Here is a 27,710-nt window from a genome sequence, read left to right on the forward strand (position 1 = left end):
GCGCAACATGGGGCTTGAACTCACCACCCTGAGATCGAAAGTCACATGCTCTACTGACTGAGCTGGCCAAGTGCCCTGGCTCCCCTATTTTGAAATCCACCCTTGCCCATCCAGCCCTGAAGGCCAAACGCCTCCAGCCTCCATTAGTTGGGGGAAAAGGACAAAATCTCCAGTTAGGAAGGGACAGCTTCAGCAGCTTTCAGTAAGAGCTGGCCAGGGTGGAGAAGGGCCAGCAGTCCTGCCCAAATTCAACATTGGGATATAGGATGTAAAAATGAAACATACTTCGGTGACAGAAATTTAGAGAGAATTAAGCACCAGCCAAATGTGGAATATAAGTATTGTAATCCATAAACAGGCTAGAGACCACATTCTAGGAACTGTCCCTAGGAACCAAGGTCTGATACCAAGAAGCAAATGTTTGCCATTTATTTCAGTTCTGAGTGCTTCCTTGGGAGAACCACATCTGGGAACAGGATAGTTCTCGGGATCCCCAGCATCCTACCAACCCCCCACCTTTTAAATTTTTTTTACCCCTTCTGGGTTGCGCTTGGGACAGAACTGGTCTGCACCGCCATCTGTCAGATAGACCAAGATGGTGCGGCCTGGCAGCGGGGGCACGTTGTGTTTCATGGAGAGGTTCACAGCTGTCTCTAGGGCCTGACGATACCGAACCAGCATCTCACCATCATATTTCCACTGTCTGCAGGCAGAAAAGACACAGAAGGGCTCAGGGGCTTCTATATTTGCCATTTCGAGGCAGATGGGAAGATGAGAACTTGCCACCCCAGAATGAAGTGTTCACACCACTTCCGCAGCCTGCCTCCATTGCCGCCATCCTATAGGACTCTTCTAACCCAGTCTCATGGCTGGAGAGGAGAAGTCATCTCCTGATCCACTCTCTGAAATCATTTGCCACACTTCCCATATCAATCTATACTTACTTCATGAGGCAAGATTTAACTTACTTTTAAATTGTATTTTAAAGAATATTAACTCCTTATTCCAAACACTGGAAATTATTTTTTAATTAATTTTTTTTTCTTAACATTTATTTATCATTGAGAGACAAAGCATGAGCATGGGAGGGGCAGAGAGAGGAGGAGACACAGAATCCGAAGCAGGCTCCAGGCTCTGAGCTGTCAGCACAGAGCCCAACGTGAGGCTCGAACCCACAAACCGCGAGATCATGACCTGAGCTGAAGTCAGACACTCAACCGAGCCAACCAGGCGCCCCCGAAAACTGGCAATTAAAGGGGACAAAAAAAAGAACATTTGTCCCACGTTTCTAGTAGAATCTTTACTTCAGGGTAACTAAACAGCTTTAGTTGATAAGGCAAGTTCTTTTTAGAATTCCAGCTAATGAATATGGGAATGGAGAAAATTCCCATTCTAGAACTGTTAATGAAACAATTGGTTCAGGAAAAGATCACCAATGGATAAACTATCAACTTCCAGTGAAGAGATCAGGCTATAACCATTTAAACACATGGGTCAATCTTCGTTAACATCACACTGAGTAGGACCACAGATCTTTGGCGCCTCATGATCCTTTATCCTATGAGGAGGTTAAAAAAAAAAAAAGTCTGCTGGTCTCACTCATAGCATACAAAGGATCTCCTATGAAATATTCTTGCAAGGAAAAAAAAAAGTGAAATCTGAATCTGTACAAGCCTTTGGAGTTAATGCCCTCAGTACATGAAACAGAAACAAGTTAGAAGACACCATGAGGAAGTTGACAAATCCAGAATGTGGGACATTCTGCAGAGCCCTTGAACCCAGTGTCTACAGCAAGTCAATGGTATGAAGACAAAGAAAAGATTAAAAGAGATATGAGAGACTTAATAATCAAATATAATGTGTATGCCTTATTTGGATTCTGATTTGAATAAAATTGTAAAATCATACTTTTGAGATAATTGGGAAATTTGAATATGGACTAGATAATAAATGATAATACCAAGGAATTATTTTCAGTTCTATTAGGTATATTAATGACATTTTAATTACATAAGACAATATCTGTTTTAATTTCTTTTTCTTAAGTACTTACTTAAGAATAAATAAATTTTGAGAAATTTTGAGAGAGAGCTAGCATGAGCAGGGGAGGGGCAGAGGGAGAGAGGAGAGAATCCCAAGCAGGCTCTGCACTTTCAACACAGAGCCCAACTTGCGGCTCAAACTCACAAACTGTGAGATCATGACCTGAGTCAAAATCAAGAAGCTCAATCAACTGAGCCACCCAGGAGCCCCAAAAATGCCTGCTTTAAAAGACACACATGAGCGGCGCCTGGGTGGCTCAGTCAGTTAAACATCTGACTTTGGCTCAGGTCATGATCTCACAATTTTGTGCGTTTGAGCTCCACATCAGGCTCTGTGCTGACGGCTCACAGCCTGATGCCTGCTTCAGATTCTGTCTCCCTCTCTCTCTGTCCCTCCCCTACTTGTGTTCTGTCTCTCTCTCTTTCTCTCATATATAAATAAACAAAAAAAAAATTTTAAAGAGACACACATGAAATATGAAAGGATGAAATAAAATGTATCATAATATTCAGCATTTGTTCTTAAGAACATCTTCCACCAAAAAAGAAGGGACCAAAAGAACTACAGTAAAATCTAGATAATCACTGAATATGGCTAATAGTTTTATGAGAGTCCATTATACTATTCTCATTATTTGTGTTTAAAATTTTTTCATAATAATGTTTTTAATCTAGAAAATTCAATAGTCCCTACCAGTATTATCCAACAGAATTAAATTACAATTAATGGAATGAAATGAAATGAAAATTACACATGTAATAAAAAATGTTTAGTAGCCACATTAAAAAAGTAAAAATAGGAGAAATTAACTTAATATGACATTTGATTTAACATGTTAAAATATTTTCACCTTAACACATAATTAACACAAAAGTTACGAAACAGATATTTTACATCCTTTTTCACACTGTCCTCAAAATCCAGCACATCTCAGGCCCAATTAGCCACATGTGGCTAGTGGCCACTATATTGGCCAGCAAAGGCACGTTGTTTGGACTGGATGCCAAGCTTGATTCTTTTTTCTTTTTTTTAAACGTTTATTTATTTTTGAGACAGAGAAAGAGCATGAACGGGGGAGGGTCAGAGAGAGAGGGAGACACAGAATCTGAAACAGGCTCCAGGCTCTGAGCTGTCAGCACAGAGCCCGATGCGGGGCTCAAACTCACGGACCATGAGATCGTGACCTGAGCCGAAGTCAGATGCTTAACCAACTGAGCCACCCAGGCATCTCACAAGCTTGATTCTTAAATGGCCCTCTGTACAGCCACTGATTCACTGATTCAGGAGATAATCAGGCCACTGAGCGGCCAGGAACCTCCTAGTAGGTTAGATGAGCCCTGAATTTGTCTTGAATGAAAATGAATGAAGATACTACTGAAGCATCTAAAGCATAGAGTGCTGGGACTTCATCAAACTTACAGAACAGGGTTTATGTCTGAGTTTGAGCCTGCTTGATGTTAACTATCTTTATATATATGTAAAGACTATATATCTATATATATAGAAATGAGAAAGTAAATGAGTCAGAAAATAAGGACAGAGAAAGAGACAGAAACAAAAAGAACAAACAGATATCTTGGAGAAGAAAAGGAAACTGAACCAGAGCAGAAGCAGAGGACACTAGCATACACTAAGAGAAGGGAAATGTTACGCAGATTCACAGAACCCACAGAAACCAATAAAACAATCACATAATAAATAGGAGGCCCAGGGGCGCCTGGGTGGCTCAGTCAGTTGAGCATCCACCTTTGGCTCAGGTCATGATCACACAGTACCTGAGTTCAAGCCCCACATCAGGCTCTCTGCTGTCAGCATAGAGCCTGCTTGGGTTCCTCTCTTTCTCCCTCTTTCTCTGCCCCTCCCCCAACTCAAAAATAAAAAATAAACATTAAAAAAAATAAAATAAAATAAATTGGAGGCCCAGGGGCGCCTGGGTGGCTCAGTCAGTTAAGAATCCGATTTCAGCTCATGTCATGATCTCAGTCTGTGAGTTCGAGTCCCGCGTCGGGCTCTGTGCTGACAGTTCAGAGCCTGGAGCCTGCTTCAGATTCTGTGTCTCCCTCTCTCTCTGCCCCTCCCCTGCTCATACTCTGTCTCTCTCTGTCTCAAAAATAACTAAAAACATTTAGAAAAAATTTAAAAAATAAAATAAAATAAAATAAATTGGAGGCCCACAGTTTTGTTTTTTTTCCATGATCTCACCACAGGACAATGTTAAAGACAAGGTTTGCTATGCAAGAGACAATTGGAACCAGGCAAGTCTGAGCCACTGGGACAAGTATGTCTTACAGAATAAAATTTGGGGTTGTCAGATGACTCCCAAGCCCTGTAAGGGTGCCTCTTGTTGCCCAGCCTTTGCTCCCAGATAGCACATGCACATATGCACATTTGTGTACGTGCGCGCGCACACACACACACACACACCTGGCCTTTTGTATTTTCAGCTTTTCCCGCTTAAGCTGCTCATATATCACAGGTATCATCATTGTTGTCCGAAGTTCCCGACGACTTGGGTTGCGAGGATACCTCCGATAGGTCCAATTCTTGTTCTTTCTCGCATTTCTAATCATTATTGAATGCATCAGTTTTGTGTTGGAAGGAAGTGGCAATGCTGTGTAAAGACAGGTAAGCATCTGAGTCAAGCAGCTTCTAGTCCCTCCTCTTGTCCTCCCACCAATACCGGTCCTGAGCCTGGACCCTTGGGCTGGCAAGTGTCTCACCTCTGCCCACCCTACACTCTGAGACTAGAAAGCAAGAGGCTGACACATATGAAGGCTCCTGTTTCACCTACTCTCAGACATGAGAAACAAATGGGATTCAGAAGAAGACAGATAATAAATACCTTTATTTCTGAGTTGAGTCTCAAGGTTACTGATGGAATCATGGGCATTAAGGAATCTGAATGGAAACTGCCGACTGTGGATCACCGATTTCTGGAAAGCAAAGGAGGGGTCATCACGTTGGGCTCTGTGCTGACAGCTCAGAGCCTGGAGCCTGCTTTATATTGTGTGCCCTCCCCCCGCCCTGCCCCCGCTCACGCTCTGTCTCGCTCTGTCTCTCAAAAATAAATAAATGTGAAAACAAAACAAAACAAACAAACAAACAAAAACAAACAAAGGAGGGGTCATGAGCAAAGTATCAGGGAGTATGGAGTGGGGAGGTAATCAGGGGCCTTAGGAGCCAGGAATCTGAGATAACTACTCTATTAGACTTGTGGGCAAGTGAGGACATATAAAATGGATATTACAGAAGAGATACAGAGAAAGCTGGAGAAGAATAAAGAAAAAAGAAAGTTGTCAAGTGAGAAAATGAGAAGAGGTAAAGAAAAATGGAGAAGTAACAGAAGGAGCCTTGTTTCTTTTATATCAGACTCCCTCTGAAGTCAGTTACATCACAAAAGTGCTTCTTCTTGGTAAATCAGTGATCCCAGAAAATAAAAAGGAAAAGTTTTTATACTTGAATCTCTGGGGGTTGTCTCCCTAGATCTGTCTCCCCATGTACCTGTGTATAGCTCATGTGGAATTAGCTTGGTGGCCATGACCTTCCCCAGCCACAAGGAAGATGTGCCAGCATCTCCACACCCACTAGTCCTCCTGAGCCTCACACATACCTCATGCTGGAGTTTCTGGAGCACAAGCTCATGGTGGCGGGCACTGATTCCAACCCGCAGCAGGTTGCACAGATTCCGAAGCATGGCCATGAAGGGTAGCTTCCCATTCTCTGTGGAGGGTCAGCACAGGGTGAGGAAAGCAAACAAAGGACAAGTAAGAGAGGTCACAGACCAGAGCAAGAAGTCATGTAGAAAATTCAGGATGGAGAGAGTGAGGTACTATAACATGTGATCTATCCTACTCAAAATGTTTTAGAGGTCTGGAAAGATAAAAACAGGATTGGCCTGAAGTGTGGAGCAAGATTTATACAATACTGTTTATGGAATGTCTGTTTGAATAAACAACGTCTATTATTACTTTGTCTGCTGGCTCTAGCCCTAAGATTGGACTTAACTGGCAAAACATATTCTCTTAATCTAGAGTAATGATTTCCAAGGGCGCCTGGGTAACTCAGTCGGTTGAGCATCCATCTTCAGCTCAGGTCATGATCTCACAGTTCGTGAGTTCAACTCCGAGTGGGGCTCTGTGCTGACAGCTCAGATCCTGGAGCCTGTTTCGGACTCTGTGTCTCCCTCTCTCTCTCTGCCCCTCCCCTACTCACACGCGCGTGCAAGCACTCTCTCTCTCAAAAATAAACAAACATTAAAAAAATAAATTTGTTAATGATTTATAAACAGTATAGATGGTGAAATGTGAAATTTCCTAGTGTAAGTTTGTTTATTAATAAATACATATGTACTGCAATCAGTAGTTAATATTTCTAGGTACAATATACACCTAAGGTAAGGTTCACCTTCATTATAGTGAATGTAAGTTCATATTTCAAGTAATCTTCCTGCTTATTTCTAAGTTCTCTGGCAAACTTCTTGTGAAATATGATTAAATAGTCATTGCTTTTCATTTAAATGCAGGTGAAAAAGATTTGCACTGAAGCAGAATTTCGCCCCATCACTTTCTTATCATCCATTTGTTTTGTAATACTAGTATCATCTTCAAGTCATAGTTTCTCAATAATCTTTTTAAGGCTTATGCCTATTCTATTTTATTTTATTTTTGATGCTTATTTTTGAGAGAGATAGAGTGCAAGTAGGGAAGGGATGGAGAAAGAGGGGGACAGAGGAACCGAAGCCAGCTCTGCAGTGACAGCAGTGAGCCCTCATATGGGGCCTGAATTCACATGAGATCATGACCTGAGCCAAAGTCAGATGCTCAACTGACCGAGCCACCCACATGCCCCAAGGCTTATGTCAATTTTAGATGGTTAGTTTGGTTAAGGCTGAATAATAATTCTAAATCCACTTACAATTCAAGGATAAATACTGATAAGTCATTATGCAGAAACCAAAAAAGAGTGAGGGGATTTCATGGATGCACATTGTGAAACCCCTACTCTTCCTCAATAAACTTGAACTCTCATATGGGACATGTACCATAGAACACATGGACTGAGTGATGATAGGGGTTTGATTCATATGGTAAATAGTGGGAAAATTCTTTCTTTTAGATAAGGGTAAACATAAGGAGGAGGTGTGATAGTTTTCCTGGGTACCCCCAGAGGTGTATTCAGACCACTTTAGAGACATGACCTGTCAGCCCCTGCTCCCACCCCAGGCTCTTCCAGCAGCTTTCATCAAGAGAGTGGTGGTGCCTTTTTTTAAGGTGAAGTAAGTCTCTTTGAATTATAGGGAGAAGCTTTCAGCCTTCTCGAAGTCCTGGGGTTCTCAAGTTCATAATTCTGGTTCACAAACTGTATAGAACAATTAGGTTGATATATACCATGTAAACTATGTGTGACAACTGGTAAACTATTACATCCTTCATCAACTCATAAAGTGTTCTCAACTATTGCTGTGTATGAAAGGCTTTCTAGATCACTCAGATAAGAAATTAAGTCAAATATCATATTTATGATACTAGAAAATAAATTGAACATTTATCCTTTACACTGAGAAATTCACCGATTGCATTCCAAAAAACTGTTAGTGTGTTATTAATGAGCCCTGTGTTCTCCAAAGAGGGGTCTGTCTATGTAATTACACTTAATCTTATATTTTATTCTTATTCTTATAATTATTTACATTTTTTGTATTTTATTTATTTATACTTACTTTCAGATCTGTATTTACATAATTATATTTTATGTATTTCCTAAAGTACATAATTTATTCGTACATATATCAGACTGTTTTAATTATATATACATATATTCTGGTATATTCCAAAACTTTTTGTGTAATATAAGATCAAAAAACTCTGGAGACCACCAGATTAGACTATGGGCATTAGTCTCAGCCTAGATAAATGACAGTTTTAATTTTCAGGGGCAGAGGGAGGAAGTGGAGATGACACATACCAGAATCATCTACACATCCTGGATGCCATCCTTCAGGACAGACTTCATCCTATTCCACTCAAAGTATCAAATGTTGGGGAAGAGGCTATCAGGCATGTGTGTATGCATGTGTGTATTCAATTCCCATGTGATTCTGATGGCTACACCACCACAGTGAGAGCAGGGACAGATAAACAGCTAAGCAATTTGGGCTGCCGTGAGTATAATCTGTACTTGGCAGTTCACTGAGAAAGAGGTCAAAACAAATGGGGCTTCTGAAGCTCCAAAATATGAAGTCTCCAAAACTCAAGCAGTCAAAAGATCTACAGCAAGATATTTTTCAACAGATAGAAACTGACTTGAAATTTTCCAAGATGAAAGAGGAAGTAAAAAAAGACAAAATTGCATAGAAAGAGCCTTCTATAGTTAAAAATAGGCTAAAAGAGACAAACAGAAGACTGAAAGTAACTTGGGCCTCCCAATTTAAAATGTTTTTTTTTTCTTTATCAGTATGGGCAAATGACCTAAATAGTCCATGTCCTAAATATGGGTTTCTGTGGAGATTCCAATATGCCGTGTGCCAGTCCTATCTTGTTTGGATGGCTTACCCAGTATGATGCAAGTGAAATCAGAGAGAAGGTACCACTTTTGTCATGTGTCGGTAGAGGCTGGTGCATCACCTAGCCACATCTGGAAGAATGATCTCCCTTATGATGCCAATGCTACTAAAAGCAGGTACCGCTGGTCCACTTTGGTACGGTCAGTGGCAAACCTCATAAATCCGATCACTTTCAGTGATGCAACCACCAGGCAAGAGAATAACTGTACCATGCCATGGAAATTAAGTCAGGGTCCAAAATGTAGAGGTATGCACGGGGAAGAGAGGAAGGGCATATAGGGTCAAAGTTACTCTACCAATGAGTTCCTCCCAGACAGAAGCTTTGTTTCCCCGCAAGCTCAGCTCCCGCTCCCAGGTCTCCGGCCGAGGGAGCTTCATCCGCTTCCCAGCTCTGCTAGAATCCCATGGCCCAGGGAGGCGACTTCGAGAAAACTTTTGTAGGGTGGATGGGTATCTGCAACAGAGGAAGAAAAGCTTATCATTTCCAGGCCAGCTGAAAATAACTCAGAAAAGAAAATGTCAGTCAGTCAAAGTCACGTTTACAGGCCATGTCTGCCTAAACTAATGTTGCCGGGGTCAGAACTACAGGCGCTGGGACCATGGATGTTGAAAAAGCCATGGCGTTACCCAGGTGGAAGGTATGCTCAGGGTGTGTCTTCTCACCTGTAGCCCAGCAGAGCTTGGACATGCTGAGCAGGCTCCTGGATATGCAGTCGCCATACTAACTTCTTCAGGGTGAATCTCGGCTGAATTTTCTTTGGCACTGCATTGTAGGTCTCCTCAAACTGTGGAAATATCCCTCAAGTCACACAGGGGTCATTTAATCTATGACCATAGTCACTTGCTTCAGAAATCAGAACCTCAGACCTCCTATAGCTATGAGGTCATTTCTTTCCCCAAAGTAGATCTAGGTAAAGAGTAGGAATGGGGGCAAAAATCTCCAGCAACAAGAGTTTCTGCAGAGAACACATGATAGTAGCTCTTTGGGGTCACTGTGTTTATTTATACAAGATTGAGCTATCAGTAGTTACCGTGAAATAATTGGCTTGTGAAAAACAAGATTGGGATAAAATGAACAGAGAACATCTTATTCTTAGAAGGAGGGAAAGGAAAAAAGCAGCTCTTATTTAAATCACTGAGACTTGGAGGAGGAGGTAAATGGAGGTATCAGCACAATGCAAGCTGTGAGGAATGAATAAACTGAAAGAAGTGGCTTCCAGAATCATCTGTGGTAGAAAAGCCAAGTTTGGGATGTATTAGGATAAAGAGAAAAAATCAGTTGACCAACTGAAAATGTATTCTCTTATAACACTACCATACATTTTCCTAACAATCAATTTTAACGATGATTGGTGATAGCTAACACTTATTCAGTGCCATGTACTGTTAGTATGTATGTATGTATGTATGTATGTATTTATTTATTTAGAGAGGGAGAGACTGCAAGCCGGGGAGAAGGGCATAGGGAAAAAGAATCCCAAGCAGGCTCCACACTCAGCACAAAGCATGATGCGGGGCTCAATCTCAAGACCCTGGGATCACAATCTGAGCAGAAATCAAGAGTTGGATGCTCAACCGACTGAGCCACCCAGGTATCCCAGAAATACTTCAAATTCAGTAACTGATTTAATCTTCACAAAACCCCAATGAAGCACCCAATGAGGTGCTATTATTATCCCCATTTTACATCTGAGAAAACTGAGGGAAAACAGGGTAAGTCATTTGGCTAATGTCACATAGCCCACAAGTGGTGGTGGTGGTGGTGGGATTGAAACCCAGGACTAAGTCCTGATTCTATGATCTTAACCACTAAGTGCAGTGCCTTATTTGTCATTAACGCAAAAAGGTTTTGTTTGGTTTGTTTTTCAAACATCCCATGAAAGGCAGATGTTTCACACATTTTAAAGTCACTTATCCCGCTAGACATACCACCTGTCAGTAAATACCAAGGGGGGCAAACTGAAAAATAAAAGGAGCCTTTCCCTGTGCTCTCAAAATCTGACCCTATTACCATGACTGAGAAGTGACCAGGTAGGAAATTGATATGTGCCTACCACATTAGTATTTCTAAACTAAATGGAATTCCATTTCAAAATATTAGTTGAGAAAAAGTTGAACATGCACATATAGAACCCCAGAACAAGGTACTCACCTTCTTCTGTTCATCTTTAAGAGGCTTAAGGTACCTTGGCAAACGTTGTGTCTCAGAAAATGGGCGCCCTGTCTTCTGCAGGGACAGAAAAGCAATTTCATTTTATTATTTATTATTTATTTTTTTAATGTTTATTTGAGAGAGAGAGAGAGCGAGCACGCATGCGTGCACAAGCTGGAGAGGGGCAGAGAGAGAAGGACAGAGAAAATCCCAAGCAGGCTCCATGCTTAGTGCAGAGCATGACACGGGGCTCAATCTCACGACTGTGCGCAATCATGACCTAAGCCGATATCAAGAGTCAGATGCTTAACTGACTGAGCCACCCAGGGGCCCCAATTTTTATTTATTTTTTTAATTTGAGAGAAAGAGAGTGAGTGAGGGAGGGAGGAAGAGGGAAAGAGACAATCTTAAGCAGGCTCCACACTCAGCGTGGAGCCCAATGTGGGGCCTGATCCCATGACCCTAGGATCATGACTTGAGCCGAAACCAAGTCAGATGCTCAACTGACTGAACCACCAGGTGCCCCAGAAGAAGCAAGTTCAAAAAGGGAAATGGAGCTTGTCCCTAGAGAGGTTCATTCCAATAGTTCCAAAAGCCCCTCTACCAAAAAAGAAGCCACTCTGGAAAGAGGTAAGCCCTGCCCTCTCTGCCCCTGAGCTCTGCTCGGCTCTTCTGCCTTTCTCTGACTCCTTTTATTTCTGGTAGTAGGAACATCCCAGATGCTCAGTGTGGGACCTCCCAGAGTCAGCATGTTCCTTCAAACCGCACTCCCCCAACCCCTGCCACCTTCCAGAAAAAAGGGGCCTGGGCTGTGAATGACCAGGTTGACCAGGGACTGACTGGAGGGAGGGGGCGCCGGTGGGGGCGTCTCTTGGCCCGGTGCTTCCAAGGGTTGTACTTAGCCAGCTGGTACTCATCAAACTGGGCAAATTTGTCAGTCATAGCTGCACGCAGGCAGGCAGGCAGGGGCACCAGCTTGTCCTCCTCTCCTTTAGCCAGGTCCTATCAGAGAGGGAGGAGAGGCCATCAGAAGTAAGACACAAACCAACCCTCTAAAACAGGGGAAGACCACTTCATGGGGTTAAGTGAGAGCACATAATTCGGAGGTGGTTCCGAGCCCCAGCTCTAAAGTGACAACTTCTATGATACTAGGCCAGTCATAAACACGAAGTCCAGAATCAGACCAATTTTCTCAAACTGTGGTCCAGCCCTTCTCAATCATCTTCCCCCTGTTGGGCAACCCAACCCAGTCCAGGGAGAAGCTGTCCTGCCTGGGCTGTAGGGTTGAAGACAGCTGAGGGAAGGTAAAACTGGCTGAGAATTTTCTACAGGGATGCAATGAGCAAAGGAGAAGGAACCAGTAAGAGCCAAAGCTCAGGAAACTGAGTGCCATACCTGGTAGAACTCAGCTACCTGGATCCAATCAGAAGGCAGCTGGACAATGGCACAGAAATATCGTCGCAGGTGAGGGCGGCAGACGGGCAAGAAGGCAGCAATGGCTAACATTTTGTTGGCCACATCCCGGATGTTCAGCTGCTGCCTAGTGTACAGACATGCCTAGGGCACAGGGTGGGGAAGGCAGGCATCTTGGCCTCTTGTCCCACAACGTCATGCCCAAAACTAACTTGTGACCCTAATCTGCCTTCATAAAACCTTTCCTGAGCCCTTTACATGGTCTATAAAATAGAAAGTCCAAGCCTCCGGGCTTGGCATTCTACATCTCCATAATCTAGACCTTATCCACCTTTGCAGCATGGCTTCTTTGGAGTCTACTGATCACCTCCCAAGTCAACCAGGCACTTAGAAGGCTTCCCACCATCAAGTTCTATGGAAATTTTACCCAGGGTTCAAACTGCTGATTAAACCTGATGTCTTCCAAAGCCTCATAGAAAAACACTTTCTCCCCCTCTCCTCTGCTTCTGAAGCATTCACTACCTATTACTCCATTTGCATTTATATAATACTTGGTAGTGTTCAGCTTCCCTAACAATATCATAAGCTCCTTAACAGCCAGATTCAAGTTTAATTACATCTGTTAGAATGACCCTCAAGGCATAGCACTGTGTACTTAGCCTGTGTACTTACTAAACAAATGAACCCTAGTATACTCTTTCCCAATCTCATCCTCCCCTGCTCCTCAGAGAACCCCAGGGACTAGCTCGCAGACTCACCCAAAGATCGTCTTCTCTTCCCAAGTGAACTTCCTCCTTTCCACCCCCGGTACCAAGCTGGCCACTGACCCATCACACACCACGGCCACAGTTCCCACCTCCCTGCTTCCCGCTCCCATCCTCTCCCTCACAGCAAGTACCTTGAGGATGAACTCAGGCTCCAAGGGGGCAAGTTCACTACAGATTTCGAAGAGGGACACCGAGGTAGGGTCATGTGCATCTTTTATGTTTACATTTGATGCCAGCGTGGAGCACAGCAAGCTCATGAGAACCATCTGAGAATCAGGAAAGAGAGGGGAGAAGGGAAAAAAGAGGGAATGAGGACCAACTCAAGCACCCGCACAGGCCAACTTAGGAAATCTAGAACAGAGAGAAACAACTCCACATTCAGGAAGATGTTTGTCCAACTTGAGAGGTTTGAAAAGGGGACTAGGGAGTGAGAAATAAGAGCTGGGCAATGCCCCCTCTCTTTCCCCTTCCATCTGTGGAGGGGATCTGGCTCGGCCTTTGGTCACCACCCCTCCCATGCCACCCCACACCCACCCCTCCACCATCATCAACTTCTCTCCAGCTCTGGAACTGTTACCTTCTTTTCCTTAATGGCCTGGTCAGTGGGCTTAGAACAAGATCCAGAGTCCCCAGCAGTGAGCTTTAGGACCGGCTCCTCGACTTTCTCCTCCTCTCCCAAGCTTAGATTATAAAAAGGCATTTGAACCTCTGCCCGTTCCTTCTCTTCTGGCATTTTCTCTTCTGAAGAGGAACAATGATCCTGGGGATAGTGGCACTTGTTAATCACAGCATGCACCCACAGTCCCTCAAAGACTGATCTGAAGGCAGCTCCCAGGGACAGGAAGAGTCTACATCTATCTTCTATCATCTAAACTCCTCCCCCTCTCCCTTTACTCCCCAGCACGGATCTGTCTTGTCTGAGGTAGTGACCCCTCACTGTTACACACACCATCTTTCCTGACTCAAGCTTCTGATGCTTTGGGATCTCCCCCTGCTTTCTTCTCCTTGTTGATGCCACAGCTTAGGAGCCTGGGGCCCTTCACAACACACCTCCTAGGGTACTATTAAGGTATTTTGCATTCAGAAGAAAAAGGGCCAAGTCCCAGATCAATCCCCCAGCAACCTTGAGCTGCTTGACCTCAGAGCCTCAGCTTTTTCATTCCCTACCACCACCTACCTGATGGTACCATTAGATTAAATGGGATAATATATGTACGGCTCTTTGCAAATTGCAAAGCCTCAAATAAATGTAAGATGGCAACAGTAATCCTGAAAATGACCCTATGAAGTAGATTTTCATTGACCATATTTTTTAAATAAATTAAGTAATTAATTTTTTTTGAGAGAGTGCGTGTAAATGGGGGAAAAGGACAGAGGGAGAGAGTGAGAGAATCCCAAGCAGGATCCACGCTCAGTGTGGATCTTCAAGTGGGGCTCTATCCCACGACCCTGATCTCACAACCCAAGCCAAAATCAAGTGTTGGACGCTCAACTGACTGAGCCACCCAGGAACCCCTCATTGAACGCATTTTAAAGAGGAAGAAATTAAAGCTTCAAAAAGTTAAATCTTGGCCAAGGTTGTATGGCTTGTAATTGGCAGAGATAGTACAGCCTTTGCCTCAGTCTGAACCCCAAGTCCAACAGAAGGAATATGTGTTTATCTACCGATTCTGCCCTATATGTTAAATGTGCTTGTATAGATGTGTACAAGTGGATGTACCTTTACACATATACATACAGGAAAGTGGACCCCGGTATAGCAGATGTGTCTCATGCCTGATGTAAAATCTCATAAGCACTTAATTGACTGTTCCTGCAATATCACTACCTCTCCTCCTGAGCAGAGGCTTTCTCAGGACTGAGCCTGTTTTGGCTCTGTTGTCTAGAATATCTGAACCAGATATGCAATAAAACTAATGATGCTGAATAACACAGTCCAAGGGTAAAGGTCACCTCAGGAAGAGGCTCTGAGGGCAGAAGGTACACAGGCACAGAGCAGCACAGAGGGAAACTGGCATCAAAATCTAGGGACTACAGCATCCAACAGACATGGGTGGATTCAACATGAGTGCCTGGAGCTATTACCAAAGCTGTTTCAGGAGATCTCTCTGTGGCAGAGATGGATTTAAAGGCCCCGGGACAGGTCAGATGGCCTAGCCCCTCAGAAAGGCACTGGGCCCTCCAAGTTGGAGGCTCAGAGAGCAGGCAGTTGGTGATGTTCAGGCTATGATCAGCTTTCACCAAATCAGCTCTCTGGAGACAGTGGAGCAAGGGGCTGGCAGACACAGTACTTTTTAGAATGGGGAGTGTGGCCAGGCACTGATTCTCCAAGGAGAGGATGTCTGGGTGGGCAGACACATGCCCATGTGGTTTCTCTATGGTCTTCAGGTCAGGAAGGGTGGCCAGGCACCGGTTTTCTAAGGAGAGGATGTCTGGGTGGGTAGACACATGCCCACATGGTTTCTCCATGGTCTTCAGGTCAGGAAGTGTGGCCAGGCACCGGTTTTCTAAGGAGAGGATGTCTGGGTGGGCAGACACATGCCCATGTGGTTTCTCCATGGGCTGCAGGTCAGGGAGTGTGGCCAGGCACCGGTTCTCCAAGGACAGAATGTCCAGGTGGGTAGACACATGTCGATGGAGTTTCTCCATAGCTGGAGCCCAACCAGTATATGCCTAGAAGGAAAGAAAGACAGGTGATGAGCTCCTGGCTTCACTGGAGTGCATTTGCACCGGGAATATGTCTTTTCAATAGTCCTCCTGGCAATGCCAGTGATGTGCAGGCAGAGAACAAGCAAGGACTGGGTTCATTCTAAGGATGCATTCAGAGATTATTATACAGAGAGAATACAAGGAGTACTCTAAGTGAGAAGAGTAGGGAAAAGGTAAGGCAGTAGCTTAAGAGCAGGGAAGTTTAAAAAAAAAAAAAATGTCTGGAGATGAAAAGGACATGTCTTCTCATGAAAGAGCCCCTTACAGCTTGAGTGTGATCCCAGCTAAATATAGGGATCACACTCATAATCTGAACTCTAGATTCTTAGCTCTAGAGGAACAAACATTTTGATCAAGATGTCTATATCCACCAACCTCAACTTCCTTGCCTCCTACTCACTGTTCAACCAACTAAATGGGATTCTGTGGCCCCTATTCCTCCAAAGCTATGCTATTGGTTAACCAATGGAATCCTTGTTACTACAAGAACAGACACATCTTGGTCCTTATTTTACTTCATCTCTCAAGCAGAATATGACCCTGTTGCTTACTCTGTCATTAAAACTCTACTTTCCTCTGGCTGCCTTGGTGCTACTGTCCTGGTTGTCTTCTCACATCTCTGATCTCCTCCTTATGAAGATCCTTTCTCTGTCATCCCCTGAATGGTGAAGCTCCTTAGAATTCTATTCTAATCCTTCTATATATTTTCCCAGGGAAGTCTCACCTACTCTGGCTCCATATAACATTTTCATGCTGGCAACTCACAAATTCATTCCTTGACCTAGATCTCATCTGAGTTTCATATCCATTTATCCATTTGCCTGCTGGACATCTCCACTTGGATGACTCAAAGGTACCCAAAACTCCATACCCCAAATGTATCACCTTTCTCCCACTCATCCCCATATCCAATCCCTCTCCTTTTCCCCCCTCTGCTTACAGGGGTATGGAGTGAAATAGACTTGAGTTTGAATCCTGATGGAACCATGAATCTACTTGGGCTAGTTACTTCAACTCTCCGTGCCTCAGTTTCCTCATCTACAAAAACTGAGCTAAATGCCTACCTCACAGAGTTATTACGGCAATAAATAAAAAATATTAAGCATTTAGAGCAGTGCCTGGTAATTAGTAAGTGTTCAATAAATGGAAGCTTTTATTATTTGTTATTATCATCATCCAGTAAGCTACTAAATCCTATTGATTTAGAATCCTATTGATTCTACTCCCTCAGCGTCTGTCAAATCTATCTAATTCTCTCCATTCTACCCACCACCACCTTTGCTGAAACCCTCCTAGCTACGTGGCACACAATATGTAGATCTGTCTAAAGGAGCTCCTCAGTACATACCCCAGCCACTATTTACTACATCACCTTGTTTATTTTACCATGAATAAAAAGTGATTTTGTTTGCTTACATGCCTACTTGTACATTGTTTCTCCTTACTAAAATAAAACTCCCTGAGGGTCAAGGAGCTCCTCTTTCTTGTTCACATATGCATAACCAGCATTGTACACATAACCTGGCTTCTGATGCTCTCCCAGACTCATCTCTTACTGCTACTTACATCTAAGATGCAACCATACAAACTCTTTTAAGCTTATGAATTGCCCAGGTATCTCTTGACCTTGGATCTTTACACAGGCAGACGCCTAAAACACTCTTCCTTGTGCCAAGACCACTCCCTTCCCCAGCCCCTCCTTTACCAGTCCAAATTCTACTTTCCTGTCACTCTGCAGGCCTCAATCTAATAGTTCTTCTAAGGAACCTTTGCTGACAGCCAGCGCCGTCTGATGTCGATAGCTCTATGTTCTCACAACAGCAAATTTTCTCTATCATAGACACACCCTTATGTTGTAATTGCCTGTTTGTCTTCCCCCCTACTAGACTATAAGTTCCTGAGGACAGAGACCCCTTTAGCCTTGTTCACCATTGTTTCTACAATGCCTAGTCAGTGGGATTCAGAGGCTTTTGAGAATCTAGTGAAAGCTATGTAGATTTTTCACAGAAAAACATGAGTATATTCTATTTTGAACTTAACTGTCAGGGAGCCCATTCATGGATCTCCTAGAATCCCCATTAACAGCAATTTTAAAACCTCTGCCTGAGAAAATGCTTGAATTTATACCATTACGTGTGTATTTACTTATTTGGACAAGTGCTTATCTCCTATTTACATTTAAGTACTTTAGGAATAAGTATGCTGTTAAGTCTATCACTTAGATCTTAATATACAAGAGCTTAGGGACAGGAATGCAGAATACTTCCAAGACTTGAAGGGATTGTCAAACCAGAACTAGAAAAGACAGTGATATCTCACCAGATACCAGTGTGAGCAAATCACATCAAGAATGTCGGCCTCTGTGCCCTGTACACTTCCGTCATGTCTTTGCATTATATAAGCCCCTAGGGAAAGGAGTGGGGGAATCTCGGAACTGACTCAAGATTGAAAACAAACAAACAAAAAACTTACAATAAAAAGTAAGTTAAAAGAAAAATAGAGTTAAATATTTTTTGCACCCTGGAGTTTGTGACGGGAATTCAGCTGGACTACCAATGAAAAGTAAAATCCCATCTCTAGCTCCGTTCTCCAGAGATCACCACGGCTAACAGTTTGCACGGTTTCAGACACTTTTCTATGCATATACAAATACATGTTTCTCCACCCCACCTCCCCCCGCCCCTCTTCTTCTTCCTGTCCACAAACAGGAGCATTTTCCACACTTAGTGTGTCTTGGAGACCTTGCCATGTTAACACATGAATACCCACTTTTAAGTGAGCTGCCAGTCTCTCCTGTTCCAGCACACCTCCTTATTAGAGGCAGTGCTCGCACCACCTACGGTTCACTAGCGGCAGCTACTCTCCCTTCCGAGGAGCACTCGGGGCGGAGGAGTGAACACTTATCTCACCTGGCCTCTTCCCGGGGCCTTCCATCCCCTGCCCCTCCCTCCTCCTCACGCTCCCAGCCGGCTCTCCCCCACTTCCCTTTCACACCCACAATCCCTCCCGGAGTTCCGGGAGGGCGCGGCGGGCAGACTCCACCCCCCCCCCACCCCCCACCCAACCTGTCGGCGCTGGCCCTCCGCGCTCCTGGGCGCTTTCTAAGTGGCGGCGCTGGGCCCTTCCCGCCGGCTTCCGGCTGCCGAGCCCAGCCTCGGGTCCCAGGGCCCGGGCTGGCTTCTACCTGCGCCTGGACCGCCCCCGGAGCCAGTGGGGCCGGAGACCCTGGCTGTCGGACGCGGGGCCTCTCGGTTCTCGGCGGCCGGAAGCGGGAGCTGGGCTCTTGGCTCCACTGTTGGGAGGAGTGGAAGCCGGAGGAGGAGCTGGCGGGGAGCGGGGAGGGAAAGCGTCCGGGCGGGGTGTGGCAGCCCTGGTGCAGGCCTGCGAGCCCAGCGCCGCTGGGAAGTGAGGTGCCCGTAGGGGATCTGAACACGTGAAGGACCCTGCAGCCTCCTCTGGGACCCGAGTTTACCAACCCCCCCCCCTCCCATTTCCTGGTTCTTTTTCTCCTGACCAAATCCCAGTTTCGCTAAATTTCCTCTCCTTTCTCCTGTTACATCTTCAAACTCCGTTTCCTGGGAAGGATTTTGGCATGTTCTCTGCCTATCTGGACTCCTTTTCTCTTGGTATCAAAGAGAGTTGGACTCTTAATTCATTGTCAAGTTACTTGGTGAAAATGGAAATAAAAGGTGAGGGAAAGTCTAAAGGCAATGAATGGCCTGTAACCAGATGTAGATATGGAATAATTAAGGCGGAGTGAACTGAGAGCGTGCCAATGTCCATCTGAGAGAGATCCGTGGATTACAAAGAATCTATTTGGAACCATCCTGAAAGGCTAAGCAGAACTCTTCCCAGAAGGTGGGGCCAGGGGGAGGAAAAAGACAGTGACCTCTAGGATGCTAATTCTAGGGCCATTTCATAAAGAGCAGAGCCAAACAGATAATAACAGAAGAAATGTGTTTACATTGGGTAAGACAGATTATCTGTCTTCTGGAAGATATCCCCTTCTTTAGGGAGGTACCCTTCATTCTCAGATAAACACCTGAGCTTCAGCTCAGATTTGGGTGCCCCCAAATCCTATCTTCTCAATTTATTGAGCCAGATTCGTTTCTTTCCTTAGATGCTTCCCTTACTACCTACCCTAGCAGTCCCAACACTCCCTTCTTATAACAAATGTTTTTATGCCCCCTTTATAACTCTGAACTACAATTTATAAATAATGTATTATACCTACATAAACAATTTAAAAATTTATAAAATGTCTAAAGAGATATAAAAGGGTAAAAGGAAGATGATTTTTTATATAACACTATGTGTTTATGTATGTAAATGTTTGGGAGGGCCCTGCTTGGCTCAGTCCGTTAAGCATCTGACTCTTGATTTTGGCTCAGGTCATGATCTCATGGTTCATGAGACAGAGCCCTGTGGCAGGCTCTGCACTGTCAGCAAGGAGCCTACTTGGGATTCTCTCTCCCTCTTTCTCTGTCCCACCCCTGCTCATGTGCACACATTCTCTCTCTCTCTCTCTCTCTCTCTCTCTCTCTCTCTCTCTCTTTTTCTCTCTCAATAAATAAATAAACTTAAAAAATATGTTTGGGCACAATATTCAAGAAGACACAATATAGTCCTCAGATGCATGCAGCTCTATATAGAATCACCTTGAATGTAACAGCCACAACTCTAGCATGATATGGGGATGTTATGGTGGTGATTCAAATACCATGAATAGAGGTGCTGATGTGGCATGATTTTCCAAAATGACAAATAATCTCTGGCAAATTTTTGAACAAAACAAGGCGTGATCATCCCATGATATTTATAGCAGTGGCACTCCGGAAAGTTCAGGATATATTAAACCAAATATGAAATGCCTGTGTTTATATTTAAAATAAATTCAGGTCCTAATTTCAATGGCTTTTCAACTACACAAATGACTGGCAAGTCATTCAAAGTTGTCAGTGATGCAGGCATGTTCCTCATTATGTGGGAGGGCCCTGCACAGTTGCTGAATGTCTACCAATCTTGGCTAGATGTTAATCCTACTCATTAAATGTCTATGGATAACTCTAATGATTATGAGAGCAAAAAAAGCTTCCATGAATTCCTGAACCCACCCCCCAGGCACGTTACTGCCCATTGGAAGTCTGCCTATAGGGGAAGGGGAGGAGTTTGGTGAAAGAACACAGATCTAGGGAACCCCCGAGAAAGAGGCTGTGCAAGGAGACAGGAGTGGTGGCGTATCTAGAAGATGGAAGGAAGAAGAGTCTACCCAAGACTTCCTTCTGAAGGCCTAAATCTACAAGACCTCTTCCCCTTGGAATAAGGGAGGTACTGTAGGTAATTGTCCCAACCTCAAGGTGTCCTCCTCTGTAGCTCTCTGTAGGAAATGTCTGCCTGCCCTACCAGTGAAAGAACAGCACATGCAAGCCCTTCCAGCTTAGTCCAGTGAGCACTGAAGCCTCAGATCTGAGGACACTAGGGATGCAGGAAGAATAGTAACTGGGGACTACCACTTCCTAATTTACTACAAAGATCTAGAGTTTACTTTCTGATTAGTTGCAGCAGCAAAGGAATTCAAGGCCAGCAAAGCCTAAACACTGGAACCACTGGAGAACTTTTAAAAATTCCCAATCCCAGGCCACACCCTAGACTAATTAAATCACAGTCTCCAGAGTAGGACCCGGGCATCAGCAGTTTTTGAAACTCCCTCAATGATACTAATGTGCAGACAAGTTTGGGAATCTCTGCCCCAGGGTCTTGCTAATTTAACAGTGGGCTGTGGACCACCATCAGCAGCAGCACCTTGTTAGAAATGCAAACTCTTGGCCTACATCCCTGATCTGTGAATCACAAACTATAATTTAACAAGATTCCCAGATTATTCCCACTCACATTGAACTTTGCGAAGCACTAATCTTAGCAAGAGGAGTGCACCCTTAACAGCATTTCCAAATGCTGGAGGCCGAGCCTGGCGACTGGTGTTTTAACAGGTTCTTTGGGCAATTTTGACATATGCTGAAGTTTAATAACCCCTGATTAAAACTAGGATTGTTGCTTACCATCCTCCATTACCCACCCCCCACCTTGAAAATTTCTGATTCAGTAGATCTGGGATAGGACCCCAGAATTTGTATTTCTAACAAGTATTGCTCAGGTAATATTGATTCTGATCTCTGATCCCAGGACCACATTTTGGAAACCACTGGTCTAGAGTGATTCCCCAAAGAGATAGTCACTACCTACTCCAGTGAAGCTTAATAAGGAATGCCCTTTGCCACATCTGAATTTCATATATATATATTTCATATATATTGGGCCCAATTTGATTCCATCTCAGTTAGAGAGCCACTGACTGATCCCTAAAGGATATTTCAGCTGGACTTCAAGAGAGCCAGATAAACTCTCTCTGCGTTGCAACAGAGAAAATCTCTCAACTGGCAAAAAGTTTACAAAGTCCAAGCTTAGCTTTTCTTTCAGGTGGACAATGCTAAAGGCATCTTGCCAATATTTGTTCTTTTGAGTTCTGCTTTTCTAAATTAGCCACCCTCTTGAGGAGAAGCAACCTTTCTTCAGATTACTATCATTGATTAAAGCAGGGAGTGTTGCCAAACAAATAACTATACCAGAGCTGAGGAGGCATTGCGTTCTCCACTGTGTTAACTTTCATAGACTGATCTTATTTGCCTCATTTCCTAGTTCTTAGAGGATACCACTCCGTTTTTCCTTTATATCCAGCCTACACCACTAATTGCTCATCAGTGGCACTGAGCTACATGTCTAAGTGATGAGTGTGGTGTCCAGGCTGATTCCTTTCTGGGGTAAAGGAGCACTATCCTCTCAGCCCTTAGAAGTCCCTTTATTTTTTTTAATGTTTATTTTTGAGAGAGAGAGAGAGAGAGAGAGAGAGAGAGAGATGGGGGTGGGGAGGGGCAGAGAGAGAGGAGGACAGAGGATCTGAAGCAGGCTCTGTGCTGACAGCAGTGAGTGGGGCTCAGATTCACAAACCATGGGATCACAGCCTGAGCAGAAGTCTGACACTCAACTGACTGAGCCACCCAGGCACTCCTAGAAGCCCCTTTATTTAGGGCCTTACCACCTATGAACATTGCTCATCTCTTCTCGTCAGTTTTATTGCACATTTCTTGTCCTCCCTCATTTTGATTCAACAAACACCTGTTCACTAATATAACATAATAAAGTGTCAACTACACTTCAAATAAATATATTGTTTAATCTGTTAAGCATCTATCAAGTGCAAATGATAGCATGTAAATTGTATAAAACATGAGTTCTTCTCAAGGCTTCATGGTCTCATGAAGGAGATAGATACATGCAGAAGTCACAAAAATACCAGGCAGATTATGAGAAATGCTATATTCCACTAAGAAACAAACTATAGGGTTATGTGGGGAAGGGACTTTGAGCAATTACCTGGAGGGATAGGACTTTGAACTGGGAAGGGCAGGCCTCCGATAAGAATGTAAAGGCCAGCGCCCTGGGTAGCTCAGTCTGTTAAGTGCACAACTCTTGCTTTGGCTCAGGTCATGATCCACCGAGCCCCTGGTGGAGCCCCAGTCACACTCAGTGTGGAGCCTACTTGGGATTGTATCTCTCCCTCTCTCTCTCTGCCCCTCCCCCACATGTGTGCATGTGCACTTTCTCTCTCACTCAAAATAAATAAACAAACCTTAAAAAAAAGATTGTAAAGACCACTGGTTTCAGTGGATTTTTCCTCATTTTAAATAATTGCCTTTAGATTTACAACTTGTGTTTCTGTTCAGTCTAACCACTGCCAACTTTAAAATATCGCACAAATTGTGATATATGTGATATCCTACTACAGTAGTACTTGGCATCCCAAAGGAGCCCTTCTGGGCCATCTGAAAGCCACAGAAGCCAATCAGTAGGTTACAAGAACTTCAGGGCCTTCTTTCTTCTGACTCCTCTGACTCAAAGCAACCTCGCGACTGGTCTCCAGCCTGTTGACATTTACCAACACCTCTCTTCATCCTCCTTCAATGAGCGTTTCCCACTATGAGCCCTCCTTCCCTGCCTAGTCTCCTTTACCAGGTATGGCAGATTAAAGAAGACCACATATTTTTTGCTTCTCCTGCCACTGAGAAATGGAGTCTGATTTTTCCCTTCTTGATTCTGGGCTGACCTGGTGACTTGCTTGACCGAGATACATGGCAGAAGTGTCAGTCTGTGACTTCCGAGGCCAGGTCAAAGGAACTTCACACCTTCTACCCAGGACTCTTGGAATACTACCTCTGGGGGCTGCCACATAAGTTCAACCACCCTTAGACTGCCACATGGAAGAGCCACATACAGGTGCTTCAGTTAACAATCTCGGCTGAACTTAGTTTTCCAGACATCATCACCAAACATGTGAACCAAGCTGGCTTGGGCACTCCAGACTAGTCCACTTGCAGCAAATACAACCAAGTAACTTCTATCAATGAAAATAGGACAGAAGAATCATCTAGCTAAACCCTGTCCAAATTTAAGTGAAACCAATGACACACAAAGTCATGAGAAATATAGTAAAATAGTTTTTGTTTTAAGTCACTAAAAGTTTTGGGTAGTTTGTTATGTATCATTACATCATTGGAACACTAGACCTGCAACATTTAAGGCTAGTTTACATCAGATTACATTGTAGTGAACTCATTGTCCTAAAATCTTGGGGTTTTTTTTCAAGTTTATTCACTTTGAAAGAGACAGAGAGCACAGGCAGGGGATGCGCAGAACGAGAGGGAGAGAGAGAATCCCAAGCAGGCTCCTCAAGGTCAGTGTGCAGAGCCCAATGTGGGGCTCAAACTCACAATACCGTGAGATCATGACCTGTGCCGAAATCAAGAGTCGGATGCTCAACTCACTGACCCGCCCAAGAGTCCCTCCTTAAATCTTCTAAATCACTTAATTCCCCATACATTGGTTTGTGCAATAGTTCCTTGTAATAGAATTGCTTATCATGGAGGTAGGTTAGCTAAAGTAGATGCCAATCCATGTGGCAAGCAGATCTGACTGGACAAGGAGCCTCATATTTACAGAATAGGTTACACTCCCTCATCATTCATTCAACAAATATTTATTCATTGATATCAAATTAATCAACATCCAAACCAGCCTCTGGGATGTATGCAGTGAAGTCATGTTTTTCTAATAGCTGTACGGCCCATAGTTAGAGTCAACAAGTACAAGGAGACACTGGATCTATCAGATCCAGCACTCCTTCCTACCCTTGATCTAGTCTTTGTAGTGAGGGAAGTGGCCCTGTTTCTCAGCTTACAGAGAGGTATTGGGAAGAGGTCTCGACAGAAGACAATGAATAGATTTAATATACTGTTCCCATATATTCTTCTGCCTTTTGCATAAAAATTTAGTATCAATTTCCATACCCTCTTGGGATACTGGTTTTTAAAGAGTATCAGCACTAAATGATCCCTGTTGTCTAAAACCTAACAAACAGGTAACTTTGGCACCTTCTCCTTGCATATTAGCAAACACGTGTTTAAACAGACTATGCAAGTAGTCAGAGGTCATTTGGGATAGCCACATTCTAGGTATGTAGCCGCAATAAAAACTTACCAAAATTCACTTCAGAAGTTACTATGGCCAGGTACTCTAGCACTTAGCATCATATCCCTTAGCACTGCCTCTTGTAAGGACCTGGAAAGAGGAGTCCATGCTGTGGATTAGTGATCCTGGAGGCTGTAAACAGGGCTTGGACAATCTTACCTCTTGCTTGCTAGCCACATTTTAACAGTTGGAGAAAAACAGGTCTTAACACTTTCCTAACTCTCACTTGACAGTCCAAAGGGTTCAAATGACTTGCCCAGGTTGAAATAGTTGGTCAGAGAAGGAGCTAGGACTAGAACACCAGTCCCTTGATTCACAGTCCAGCCCTTGGCCACAGTAGCACCTGCTTCCTTTGACATGTCTTTAGCATTATTGTCTATAGAAGGTCACTGCTAAAATGAACCATTGCCCTGAAGGCCTTTTACATAAACACATTAAAAGAGTATATGGGGGACGACTGGGTAGCTCAGTCAGGTAAACATCCAACTCTTGATTTCAGCTCAGTTCATGATGTCTTGATCGTACCATCAAGCCCCACATGGGGCTCTGCATTGAGCAGAGCCTGCTTAGGATTTTCTCTCTCACTCTCTGTCTGCCCCTCCCCTTCCCACTCTCACACTCTCCCTCTCTCTTCCAAAATAAATAAATAAACGTTTGTTTTTTTTTTAAAGACTATGTCAGCAGTCCATAAGTCTTGGAAAATGGGACCTGCCTGAGAAGTACAGACTCATGTCAAGAAAGTAATCATATTGGGGGTGCCTGGGCACTCAGTCTGTTAAGCATCTGACTTCGGCTCAGGTCACGATCTCAAGGTTCGTGAGTTTGAGCCCCATCTGTGCTACAGCTCAGAGCCTGGAGCCTGCTTCAGATTCTGTGTCTCCCTCTCTCTCTGACCCTCTCCTGATCATGTTCTGTTTCTCTCTCTCTCTCTCTCACTCTCTCTCAAAAATAAATAAACAAAAATTTTATTAAAAATATTTTTAAAAAGTAATCACATTAAAAATATGATCAGGACACCTGATCTCATATAGGACTTGAATGCTGTTACTGGGTGGGCAGGGCATTTCAAAGTAAACTTGTATGTTAAAATAGTGGACTTGGGGGCATCTTTTAATGGCTTATAGGAACAATGAAACAAAACATGGGAATTAGGATGGTCCCAGGAGGACTGGAATACTTGGCCACCATGTTAGAGTAATCTAAGATGGGTGGAAATGGTATAAAATTGTATAAATTTGCACTCTGGAGTCCAACAGATCTGTGTTTAAATTCAACTTTGCTATTGATGGGCTGTGTGACCTAGGCCACAGAAAAAAATAAGATAAATAATCTCATAAACCCTGAATGGCATAAGAGACCGGCCCTTGAGTCGGCATAAGACCAGATGATGCTGATATGGTAACAGGGCCAGTCAGGGTCCTCTATTTGAAAAGTTTCACCCGGTATATTGTACTCATAACAATCCCTGACTCAACACATCTTAATAAATGAAACAAACTATTGGAAGAAGAGCCCCTTGCTCTAGCTGAGCTTTGAAATTCATAGTATGTGTTATAGTAGTTGGATGTCAGATTCTTCAAGATTACGTCTCTAAGCCTCCAATACCATGTATACCCTTTAATTTCTCCCATTTGTAGAGTCCAACGATGAGTTTCATGAATAAATCCTGCCCCTCCGTGGAGATGGATCTACGTCGGAGAGATGGCACAATAAAGAAAGCAGGCTCGAAATCCTTCTACTTGAGTTTAAATACACGCTCTACACTTACAAACTGTGTAACCTTGGCTAAAAAAATTCACTGCTCTAAGCTTTAGTTGCCTTATCTGTAAAATGGGGGATAATAACAGCATCCACTTTTGATGGGTTGCATTGACATTTAAACGAGATCATGTATATAAAGCATTTAGCACACCGCCTGGTACAGAGCAAGCATTTAAACAATGTTAGCTATAATCTCCAACAAGTGGTTTTTACTTTGTTATGAGAGAGTTGGCTTTCATCAATGACACTTTGCTTGAAAAGTATGTATTGGGGATCAAATTGCCTATCTGATGATTAGTCAGGCTGGTATATAGTTAGAAGAACCTTAACCCCCAAAATGCTTTTGCCTTAGCTAGAATCCCGATGAACCCACATCCCTATCTTGGGAGCAATGTTAGACCAGAGTAGCTGGGGATAAACTTTGTAACCCTTTGTGTGGCACTCATGGTCTCAGGGGCCTATCTTGTTTGACATCATCTAGCTCACTGACCTAAAAGGATGTGGCCTGGGAATGCAAGCTGGTGCAGCCACTCTGGAAGACAGTATGGAGGTTCCTCAACAAACTAAAAATAGAACTATCCTACAACCCAGCAATTGCACTACTAGGCATGTATCCAAGGGATACAGGTGTGCTGTTTCGAAGGGACACATGCACCCCCATGTTCATAGCAGCACTATCAATAATAGCCAAATTATGGAAAGAGCCCAAATGTCCATCAAT

The 27,710-nt window shown here is 43.7% G+C and overlaps 1 protein-coding gene across 5 annotated transcripts in view; it reads right to left on the reverse strand.

The window, feature by feature from the left end:
- TEP1 (telomerase associated protein 1) overlaps positions 1-18,932 on the reverse strand; it is a 39,580-nt gene extending 20,648 nt beyond the window's left edge. For 2 of the 5 annotated variants that reach the window (XM_042942565.1, XM_042942570.1), the window contains exons 1-13: positions 18,556-18,614; positions 15,023-15,610; positions 13,515-13,697; positions 13,069-13,203; positions 12,153-12,314; positions 11,598-11,759; positions 10,758-10,832; positions 9,269-9,390; positions 8,902-9,059; positions 5,654-5,763; positions 4,886-4,976; positions 4,468-4,654; positions 535-703 (exon numbers count right to left, since the gene is read on the reverse strand). In XM_042942565.1, coding sequence (XP_042798499.1) covers positions 535-703; positions 4,468-4,654; positions 4,886-4,976; positions 5,654-5,763; positions 8,902-9,059; positions 9,269-9,390; positions 10,758-10,832; positions 11,598-11,759; positions 12,153-12,314; positions 13,069-13,203; positions 13,515-13,697; positions 15,023-15,586 — 2,118 coding nt within the window. In that variant the 5' untranslated portion in view covers positions 15,587-15,610; positions 18,556-18,614. Of the gene's footprint in view, positions 1-534; positions 704-4,467; positions 4,655-4,885; positions 4,977-5,653; positions 5,764-8,901; positions 9,060-9,268; positions 9,391-10,757; positions 10,833-11,597; positions 11,760-12,152; positions 12,315-13,068; positions 13,204-13,514; positions 13,698-15,022; positions 15,611-17,965; positions 18,004-18,555; positions 18,615-18,830 lie in introns of those variants that run through there. The other 3 variants (XM_042942566.1, XM_042942567.1, XM_042942568.1) reach the window with 3 other exon arrangements.
- Between the last annotated feature and the right edge of the window lie 8,778 nt (positions 18,933-27,710).

This window comes from Panthera leo, chromosome B3, assembly GCF_018350215.1.
Source record: "Panthera leo isolate Ple1 chromosome B3, P.leo_Ple1_pat1.1, whole genome shotgun sequence".
Lineage (NCBI taxonomy): Eukaryota > Metazoa > Chordata > Mammalia > Carnivora > Felidae > Panthera > Panthera leo.